This window comes from Pristiophorus japonicus, chromosome 17, assembly GCF_044704955.1.
Source record: "Pristiophorus japonicus isolate sPriJap1 chromosome 17, sPriJap1.hap1, whole genome shotgun sequence".
NCBI classification, from domain to species: Eukaryota; Metazoa; Chordata; class Chondrichthyes; family Pristiophoridae; genus Pristiophorus; species Pristiophorus japonicus.
Genome location: NC_091993.1, coordinates 114424001 through 114435604, shown reverse-complemented (window position 1 = coordinate 114435604; position 11604 = coordinate 114424001). Strand labels below are relative to the sequence as shown.

At 42.9% G+C, this 11604-nt stretch overlaps 1 protein-coding gene across 1 annotated transcript in view; it reads right to left on the bottom strand.

Moving 5' to 3' along the window:
- Positions 1-8478: 8478 nt before the first annotated feature.
- The window catches only part of mdm4 (MDM4 regulator of p53), a 39235-nt gene continuing 36109 nt past the window's right edge, over positions 8479-11604 (bottom strand). The window contains exon 11 of the mRNA XM_070859108.1: positions 8479-9830. Within this exon, the coding sequence (XP_070715209.1) occupies positions 9255-9830 (576 nt within the window). The 3' untranslated portion in view covers positions 8479-9254. The remainder of the gene's footprint in view (positions 9831-11604) is intronic.

The following is an 11604-nucleotide window of genomic DNA, read 5'->3' as shown; positions in this document are numbered from 1 at the left end:
ATATTGGCCAGGACAACGGGGATAACTCCCGCTGCTCTTCTTTGAAATACTGCCATGGGAACGAAGGCTCCGTACCCAGTGGACACAGATTTAAGGAGATTGACACAAGAACCAGAGTCGACATGAGGAAACATTTTTTTTTTTTTTTAAACACAGCGAGTTGTTGTGATCTGGAACGCACTGCTTGAAAGGGTGATGGCAGCAGATTCCATAGTAACTTTCAAAAGGGAATTGAGGGGAAGAATCTTACAGGGGTATGGGGGCAGACCACAGCAATGGAACTAATTTAATAGCCCTACCAAAGAGCTGGCACAGGCACGATGGGTTGAATAGCCTCTTTCTGTGTTGTATCATTGTATGATCTTTTACGTCCACCCGAAAGAGCAGACAAACCTCAGTTTTAACGTTTCATCCGAAAGACAGCACCTCCAACAGTGCAGCACTCCCTCAGCACTGCACTGGAGTGTCAGTCTCAATTTTTGTGCTCAAGTCCCGAGAGTGGCACTTGAACTCTCAACCTTTCTGAGAGAGAGTGCTACTCACTGAGCCACAGTCCCGGAGCCTGAATATACCGCCCCACAATACTGAAACAATAAATCAGCTCCCGCTCCCATCATTGTGCTGCATGGCCCTGCTGGCCAGCCGCGGGTCTGGGATGTCCGCTCACAGCAAACTGCACACAGAGCCTTCCCCAGCCGCCATTTTTCTCACAGAAAGTAGTGCAGCTTCTGGGTAATTTCCTTCCCTAAAGAACATTAGTGAACCAAATGGGTTTGTAGTTTCATGGTCACCATTACTGCTAATGTTTTTTTATTCTAGATTGTCGTGACGAGATTTGAACTCGTGTCCAATAATAGTCCAGGCTTCTGGATTACAAGTCCAGTAACATTATCACTATGCTAACGTACCCCCCCATGCGAATTGCTCAATCAGAGCAATAGCCAGATTTTTCACTTTAACCATGAGGCGCTGTGGGCCATCAGCAGCAGCAGAATTGGAATCCAACATAATCTGTAACCTCATGGCCTGGCATATCCCACATTCTAACATTATCGTCAAGTCAAGGGACCAACCCTGGTTCAATGAGGACTGAAGAAAAGCATGCCAGGAGCAGCACCAGGCATACCTAAAAATGAAGTACGAACCTGGGGAAGCTGAAACATTCATGTTAAGCAGCAGAAGCTGCATGCTATAAACAGCGCTAAGCAATTCCACAATCAACAGATCAAATCAAAGGTCTGCAATCCTGCCACATCCTGTCGTGAATGGTAGCGGACAATTCGACAACTAACGAGAGAAGGCTCCATGAATATCCCCATCCTCAATATGGCGGAGCCCAACACGCAAGTGCAAAAGATAAGGTTGAAGCATTTGCAACCATCTTCAGCCAGAAGTGCCGAGTGGATGATCCATATTGACCTCCTCCTGAGGTCCCCACCATCACAGAAGCCAGTTTTCAGCCAATTCCATTCACTCGACATGATATCAAGAAGTGGCTGAGCGCACTGGATACAGCAAAGGCTATGGGCCCCGACAACATCCCAGCTGTCGTGCTGAAGACTTGTGCTTCAGTACCAGCCGCGCCTTAGCATCTACCTGACAATGTGGAAAACTGCCCAGAGATGTCCTGTCCACAAAAAGCAGGACAAATCCAGTCCGGCCAATTACTGCCCCATCAGTCTACTCCCAATCATCAGCAAAGTAATGGAAGGTGTCATCGACAGTGCTACCAAGCGGCACTCACCAATAACCTGCTCACCGCTGCTCTGTTTGGGTTCCGCCAGGTCCATTCAGCTCATGACCTCATTACCTCATTACAGCCTTGGTCCAAACATGGACCAAAGAGCTGAATTCCAGAGGCGAGGTGAGGTGAGTGACTGCCCTTGATGTCAAGGCAACATTTGACCATGTGTGGCATCAAGGAACCAGAGTAAAACTGAAGTGAAGGGGGATCAGGGGGAATACTCTTCACTGGCTGGAGTCATACCTGGCACAAAGAAAGATGGTTGCGGTTGTTGGAGGTCAATCATCCCAGCCCCAGGACATCGCTACAGGAGTTCCTTAGGGCAGTGCCTTAAGCCCAACCATCTTCAGCTGCTTCATCAATGACCTTCCCTCCATCATAAGGTGAGAGAAGTCGGGATGTTTGTTCGCTGATGATTGCATTGTTCAGTTCCATTCACAACTCCTCAGATAATGGAGCAGTCCATGCCCGCATGCAGCAAGACCTGAACGACATTCAGGCTTGAGCTACTAAGTGGCAAGTAACATCATTCACACCACAAAAGTGCCAGGCAATGAACATCTCCAACAAGCGAAAGTCTAATCACCTCCCCTTGATATTCAACGGCATTACCATCACTGAATCCTCAACAACATTCTGGGGGTCACCATTGACCAGAAACTTAAATGGACCATTCACACAAATACTGTGGCAACAAGAGGTCAGAGGCTGGGTATTCTGCGACGAGTGTCTCACCTCCCAACTCGACAAAGCCTTTCCACCATCTACAAGGCACAAGTCAGGAGTGTGATGGCATACTCTCCACTTGCCTGGGTGAGTGCAGCTCCAACAACACTCAAGGAGCTGGACACCATCAAGGACAAAGCAGCCCGCTTGATTGGTACCCCATCCACTACCTTCAACATTCATTCCCTCCACCGCCGACGCAGTGGCTGCAGTGTGTACCATCTATAAGACTGCAGCATCTCCCAGACCCACGACCTCTACTACCTAGAAGGACAAGGGCAGCAGGTGCATGGGAGCACCATCACCTACAGGTTCCCCTCCAAGTTACGCACCATCCTGACTTGGAAGTATATCGCCGTTCCTTATCGCTGGGTCAAAATCCTGGAACTCCCTCCCTAACAGCACGGTGGGAATACCTTCACCACCTGACTTCAGCGGTTCAAGAAGGTGGCTCACCACCACCTTCTCAAGGACAATAAATTCTGGCCTTGCCAGCGACGCCCACATCCGGGAACAATTTTTTTTTTTTAAATGGTGTTCACAGTATTTTTGCTGAGTTAACTTTCTACACTTTGGAGTCAGATCAGGCTGGGTGCAGCTTATGCTGCCTTAGACTGGAACTCAGATGAGAACCAAGGTGACCAGCACCAGCATGCTGATCACAGACTACACAGGAGAGGAGAGCAGCAGAAAGTTGCAGCTCGCAGGTGGCCATGTTCCCCCCCCCCCCTCCCCTCCCTTGCACACACAAAGTCTACAGGCCAGGGATCAGCTTCCTTGAAAGCCAAGTTGAGACCTATCGGTCTCCAGATGGCCATAAGTGAGGTGAAATTAGTCTTTGGGCAGTAGCGTAAAATGGCAGATAGCAAACGGACAGCCCATTTTACACCCAGAGCGGGTTGCTCTTCCATTGGTAGGATGTAAAAGAGCCTGATTCACTGTCACCCATTTTGTGCTGCTGCCCAAAGCCAATTTCACCCGCCAAGTTTTTCATTAATAAATTAGATTAGGACACTCAAATTCTCACATGAAATGTGCCTCCATTTGAAACCTTGTTAGACTGTAGAATTTTTGCCAGGAATAAAAACGGCATTCTCTCCCGCCCCACCAAAGTATTGAGATTTTTAATTGGTTCATCAAAGTGTGACAAAATGCTGCATTCTTTGCCCCCCCCCCCCCCCAAACTATAAAATATTGATGTGAAAGCAAAGCGACATTACCTTCCATTTTTTGAGCAGGCACCTAGCTTTCTTATCCATTCGCACTGCTCAAGAGTCTAAAGTAGCTTTTTTTGGCCATGGCTGGGTTATGCTATATAGTAAGTCACCTCCTCTGTGCATCCACCAACCTTCCACACGCACATAGGCGGCATCTCTATACTCGATAGCGCTAACCAACCAGAGCCAGAAAAAGCTTTCATAAAGCAGGAGTCAGCCATACTGCCCTTCAAGCCTGCTCCACCATTCAATAAGATCACGGTTGATCTTCAACTAAAACTCCACTTTCCTATCTACTCCCTATATCCCTGGATTCCAAAAATATATGCATCTATCTCAGTCTTGTATATACTCAACGACTTAGTATCCTCGGCCTTTTGGGGTCGAGAATTCCAAAGATTCACAACCCATTCAGTGAAGAAATTCCTCATGTCAGTCTTAAATGGGTGACCCCTTATCTTCAGACTCTGCCCCCTAGGTCTAGATGCCCCAGCCACGGGAAACCACTTCTCAGCATCTACTCTGTCAATCCCCCTCAGAATCTTATGTTTCAAGATTACCTCTAATTTTTCTCAACTCGAGTATAGGTCGAATCTACTCAATCTCTCCTCATAGGATAACCCTCTCCTCCCAGGGATCAATCTAATGAACCTTTATTGTACCGTCTCGAAGGCATGCATGTCCTTTCTCAGATAAGGAGAACAAAACTGTGCACAGTACTCCAGATGTGGTCTCACCAAAGCCTTGTACAATTGTAGTAAGACTCCCTTGCAATAAAGGCCAACATGCAATTTGACTTCCAATTGCTTGCTGTTCCTCATGCTAACTTGGTTTCCTGTAAGAAGACACCTAAATCTCTCAATACCAACATTTAATAGTTTCTCACCATTTAAAAAATATTGTTTTTCTATTCTTCTTACCAAAAAGTGAATATTGCATTTCCCCACATTATACTCAATCTGTCTATATCCCTTTGCTGGCTGTGTGTGTCTTCCTCACAGCTTACTTTCCCATCTAGCTTTGTATCGTCAGCGAATTTGAATACACTGTACTCGGCCTCTTCATTTAAGTCATTAACATAGATTGTAAATATCTGGGGGCCCAAGCACTAATCCTTGTGGCATCCCATTAGTTACAATCGGTCAACTAGAAAGTGATCAGTTTATCTCATCTGTTAACCAATCCTCTATCCATGTACACTGTACATTAATGATTTAGACGAGGGGATTAAATGTAGTATCTCCAAATTTGCAGATGACACTAAGTTGGGTGGCAGTGTGAGCTGCAAGGAGGATGCTATGAGGCTGCAGAGCGACTTGGATAGGTTAGGTGAGTGGGCAAATGCATGGCAGATGAAGTATAATGTGGATAAATGTGAGGTTATCCATTTTGGTGGTAAAAACAGAGAGACAGACTATTATCTGAATGGTGACAGATTAGGAAAAGGGGAGGTGCAAAGAGACCTGGGTGTCATGGTACATCAGTCATTGAAGGTTGGCATGCAGGTACAGCAGGCGGTTAAGAAAGCAAATGGCATGTTGGCCTTCATAGCGAGGGGATTTGAGTACAGGGGCAGGGAGGTGTTACTACAGTTGTACAGGGCCTTGGTGAGGCCACACCTGGAGTATGGTGTACAGTTTTGGTCTCCTAACCTGAGGAAGGACATTCTTGCTATTGAGGGAGTGCAGCGAAGGTTCACCAGACTGATTCCCGGGATGGCGGGACTGACCTATCAAGAAAGACTGGATCAACTGGGCTTGTATTCACTGGAGTTCAGAATAATGAGAGGGGATCTCATAGAAACGTTTAAAATTCTGACGGGGTTAGACAGGTTAGATACAGGAAGAATGTTCCCAATGTTGGGGAAGTTCAGAACCAGGGGACACAGTCTAAGGATAAGGGGTAAGCCATTTAGGACTGAGATGCGGAGGAACTTCTTCACCCAGAGAGTGGTGAACCTGTGGAATTCTCTACCACAGAAAGTTGTTGAGGCCAATTCACTAAATATATTCAAAAAGGAGTTAGATGAAGTCCTTACTACTAGGGGAATCAAGGGGTATGGTGAGAAAGCAGGAATGGGGTACTGAAGTTGTATGTTCAGCCATGAACTCATTGAATGGCGGTGCAGGCTAGAAGGACCGAATGGCCTACTCCTGCACCTATTTTCTATGTTTCTATGTTCATATATTATCCCCAACCACGTGAGGCCTTATCTTGTGTGGCAACCTTTTATGTAGCACCTTTTGGAAATCCAAATATACCACATCCATTGATTCCCTTTTACATGCGTTGCTAGTTACACCCTCAAAAAGCTCTAAAACTCACTAAATATGATTTCCCGTTCATAAAACCATGTTGACTGTCTAAATCATTTTTTTCTTGCCTAATCATATATTTTTCTAAGCGCCCGGTTACCAATTTAGAGTAGACACCACATGGACATGGGTCAGCAAATGTGTGTGAATGAATATGAAATGGAAGTCAGTCATAATTCAAACGGACTTTAGACAGATTAACTAACTATGTACTGGAATTCAAAAGTAAATAGCCCCGAAGAGGTAATAAGACTATAGATCAAGAGATAATGGTTTAAAGTAAAAAATTGAATATTTGATTTGCTGTATAACTGCTTTTTCTTTACATGCATAATAAGGAAGGCTGTCAAGTCTGGAAATGCACTTCATCAGCATTTATTGTGTGTTCAAAGTGCTTGCATAGCTTCCCACTGAATGAGAAACATCAGACTGGTATATCCTCGATAGTTTATTGGAGGAACTAATGGAGCATCCATTCTCTGGCGGTGCTGAATCATTATGTATCCATTGCAACCAAGTGACGACTGTCACACCACAAACAGCCCACCTTAAATTTCTTAAATGATATGAATTCCAGACACCCAGAGGGGACAAAAGAACAGTGTCTACCTTCAAGGAGAATCATGAAGGGGTTTGAAAATAGATAAACAAATCAAATATTTATTAACTTTAAACTACAAAATTGCTTACTGAACATGCCAACTGTTAATACATAGGGCATTTTTCATAGAATACTTGTTTCATAGAATACTCAGAAACATAACAGGCTACCTTTCTCCCACAAGGAAAGACAAGAGTGGATAGCAATGAGAATTACACCTATATGGGTCACCATATGGCACAATACCAAAGCAGACTTTTTAAATTAAAGTAATTCTGTTCCATTGTAACTCCATCTTGCCTCGGTTTCAAAGTTGAAAGCTAATAAACTATGCGGACAGACGCCACATTGTTTGTGGGGTTGGGAGGAAAGCTTAAGTTTTAACATTTCCAATAGCAATCTCAGCCAGCCAGTGTTGTCACTAGATTTTCAGTAAAGCATAATGGTTGGCAGAAAAGTTTTCTACTGTATGTCCAAAAAATATCCAGTAGAATTTTAAATGTTGTCTTTCCGAACTAGAGTTGCATCTGGAATAAGCATTTTCAGTTATACAACACCAAGGTGGAGTACTGGCCATTCACTGGTGAAGGCAATAATGGAATCAATGTTAGATGAGCATAGAGGAAGTATAACATTAAAAGCATTTTGGGTTATGTGCATTTTGCGTAGCCCTATAAATGCCTTGGTATCAATTGCTAAATATGCCGAGTAACAACAATGGCAATCAAGATTAGTGTTGCTTATAATCCAATAGTGGCAGTGAGTTTCAAATTCTAGTTGGTTTGAGCTGGCAAACGAGTCAATGACTTCATGTAATGCAGCAGCAAAATGAGTCCGAGATACTGTTTCTCTTTCCTCGAGACGAGAGAGTGGAAGACATAGTGCGTTAATTGCTGTTTCTCCAACAAAAAGGTTCTAACTATTGTGACCCAACTTACAATGAAGACAATTATGGAATATGGCCTAATGTTAGAAATACTAATCAAAATATCACTGTGGCCAACTTCCCAAGACTTCACAGACAAACATATTTATAGAACATGACAATTTAAAAAAGTGGCAAACAAGTTTTTGTATCATCACTGGTCACAAAGAACCATATACAACTGCTCAAAGACCAACTGTGCAAATAAATATAAAGTTAGAAACCCAACGCTGGGCTGTTAAACATACCGAGCAGAATCTAAAGCATTCCATACTTCACAAATACCTTCCCTCACAAATGTCTCTTGCACACAATCCAGTGTATTTCTTACACTGCCGTATGTGGCACTTATGCTGGCAAATTTTAAATCACTAAGTTGCACCTAGGTTCGAATGGCAAAAAAAATCTAATGAAGTTCTGTTTACGGTACTTCAACTTGCCACATTAGTTCTCTCAGTGCAGTGTCAATTAAGTAATTAACCAAAGTAGTTACTGAATATTTTTTTCCAGTTTGTTGTCGAGCTGATGTGCCTCTCCCAGTATAATGATCTCTCCCATTACCTCTGCATGGTGCAACGGAGATTGCAAAATCCAAGATAGATAAAGAGCATTAAACAGAGATAATTTTGCTTCATTCAATTAACCCACCTTGGCAGCAGCCCATAATTAAGCATGTAGCTACCCTATAAAAGTTCTTATGACTGTATTAATCGGCTGCACACACACAGGACAAGGCAGTTTGCGCTTATATAACATTTTAGCACATGCATAGCATGTGACAAGATGTCCTGTCTTTCCATGGATGATATTCCCAGTCCTGGGTCGCACACCACAGAGAAGACAGGGCCCCAAACGGTTCCTCTGACACTGCAAGGATTCCTCATATCGTGTTTTTGCTTCGTCACGCACAGATTCAAGCTCCTCTTTACTTCCAGACAAGCTGACAGCTGCAGCAGCAAAATGAGTCCGAGATACTGTTTCTCTTTCCTCGAGACGAGAGAGTGGAAGACATAGTGCGTTAATTGCTGTTTCTCCAGCAAAAAGGTTCTAACCATTTTGTGACGCAACTTACAATGAAGACAATTATGGAATATGGCCTAATGTTAGAAATACTAATCAAAATATCACTGTGGCCAACTTCCCAAGACTTCACAGACAAACATATTTATAGAACATGACAATTTAAAAAAGTGGCAAACAAGTTTTTGTATCATCACTGGTCACAAAGAACCATATACAACTGCTCAAAGACCAACTGTGCAAATAAATATAAAGTTAGAAACCCAACACTGGGCTGTTAAACATACCGAGCAGAATCTAAAGCATTCCATACGTCACAAATACCTTCCCTCACAAATGTCTCTTGCACACAATCCAGTGTATTTCCTACACTGCCGTATGTGGCACTTATGCTGGCAAATTTTAAATCACTAAGTTGCACCTAGGTTTGAATGGCAAAAAAAATCTGTTTACGGTACTTCAACTTGCCACATTAGTTCTCTCAGTGCAGTGTCAATTAAGTAATTAACCAAAGTAGTTACTGAATATTTTTTTCCAGTTTGTTGTCTAGCTGATGTGCCTCTCCCAGTATAATGATCTCTCCCATTACCTCCGCATGGTGCAACGGAGATTGCAAAATCCAAGATAGATAAAGAGCATTAAACAGAGATAATTTTGCTTCATTCAATTAACCCACCTTGGCAGCAGCCCATAATTAAGCATGTAGCTACCCTATAAAAGTTCTTATGACTGTATTAATCGGCTGCACACACACAGGACAAGGCAGTTTGCGCTTATATAACATTTTAGCACATGCATAGCATGTGACAAGATGTCCTGTCTTTCCATGGATGATATTCCCAGTCCTGGGTCGCACACCACAGAGAAGACAGGGCCCCAAACGGTTCCTCTGACACTGCAAGGATTCCTCATATCGTGTTTTTGCTTCGTCACGCACAGATTCAAGCTCCTCTTTACTTCCAGACAAGCTGACAGCTGAAGTGGATGGTTGCAAAAGTCTTTCGAAGGATTCAGAAGAGTCATGCTGGGCATGTTTCCCTTTCTCCTTGCATTTTAGTTCTGCAGTCTGAATCAGAGGCTCAGAAACGGACCTCCTGCAGTCAGGAACATCAATACCTTCACCTTGATCTATCTCCTCAAAACTGGCAATTGATGGGTCCGATGTGGAATGTACAAACTTAGGACAATTGAGGTGCCAGCCCTTACGAAGTGCCCAGCACCGCAGGCAGTACTGTTTCAGAGAAGGATTACACTTCCCACATTTGGTGCATTTCCAAGAGTCCTGAAAGGAAAAGCAGGTATTGCAAGTCACCATGGTTTAGACCAATGTAGCACTTGGAAACAGGACAGACATTTCGGATTCTTTATGATTTTACAACATATAGCAAATCTCGAGCATCAATTTATTGTACATTTTATTTCCATCACCAACACTAACTTTCAAGCTGTGAATTTGATCAATATTTATATTTAATAGCAAATTGACCAATAGGAAATGAAAGGATTAGATGTTTTAAAAAATCTTAAAAGGTATTACACAGCATTTACATGCCTTTTATACAAGTTTCTAAAATTAAATGTGAAGCACAAATTGGACTCAATTGTGTAAGAAACTGTATTAAATTAAAAATATAGCAAGAGTGAAGGATCAGCAGTAATTTTTGCCAATAATTTCTGCTGGTCTTATGTACCACTAAAGTTGCAGTACTTTTATGAGAACAGGTTGCATAGACTAGGCTTGTATTCCCTCGAATATCAAAGATTAAGGGGTGAGCTAGTGGACATATTTAAGATAATTAAAGGAGTTGATATGGTAGAGAGATGGGGGAGTTCAGAACAAGGGGGCATAACCTTAAAATAAGAGCTGAGCCATTTAGGGATGATGTCAGGAAGCACTTCTTCACACAAAGGGTAGTGGAAATCTGGAGCTCTTTTCCCCCCCCCCCACCCACTGAAAAGCTGTTGAGGTTGCGAGTCAAGTGAAAATTTCAAAACTGAGATTGATGGATTCTTGTTGGACAAGATTAAGGGTTACGGAACCAATGCGGGCAGATGGCGTTAAGATACAGATTAGCCATGATCTAACTGAATGGCAGAACAGGCTCGAGGGGCTGAATGGCCTACTCCTGTTCCTATGCTCCACGTAATGAATTACTTTTTGAAGTGCAGAGACTTGTGTATTTTAGTCTTTGCTAATAATGCAAGTGTGGGAGGCAATTTCAATTAAGCATAAACTTTAAAGGAAAGATTAGTTTATTCAAATTCAGCCAGAGTTCCCTCTCCCGATTGCTGCCACTCGCCCAACTGGAAAGTGTGTACATGTAGCCATTAGGAGAGGACACAGTAGCTTTTGCTATCGAGCCTTTCACAAGAATGGCCACTTGAAATCCACAGAAAATGCTGGACTCCATTATTAAAGGGAGTAGTAGCAGGATCTTTAGAAAATCATAAAATTAAGCAGATTCAACATAGTTTTATGAAAGGGAAATTGTGTTTGATAAATATATTAGAGTTCTTTGAGGATGCAATGAGCAGGGCTGATTAAGGGGAACCAGTAGATGTAGCGTATTTGGATTTCCACAGGGCATTCGATAAGGAGCCACGTAAAAGGTTACTGCACAAAACAAGAGTGCATGGGGTTGGAGGTAATATATTAGCATGGATAGAGGATTGGCTAACTAACAGAAAACAGAGAATCGTGATAAATGGGTCATTTTCAGGTCGGCAAACAGCAACTAGTGAGGTGCCACAGGGATCAGTGCTGGGGCCTCGACTATTTACAATCTCTATTAATGACTTGGATGAAGGGACCGAGTGTACTGTAGCCAAATTTGCTGACGATACAAAGATAGGTGGGGAAACAAGAACACAAAGAATCTGCAAAAGGATATAGATAGGTTAAGTGAGTAGGCAAAAAATTGGCAGATGGAGTATAATGAGAAAATGTGAGGTTATCCACTTTGATAGGAAGAATAGAAAAGCAGAAATGTGTCCTCGTACATGAAACACAAAAAGTTAGTATGCAAGTAATTAGGAAGACAAATGGAATGTTGGCC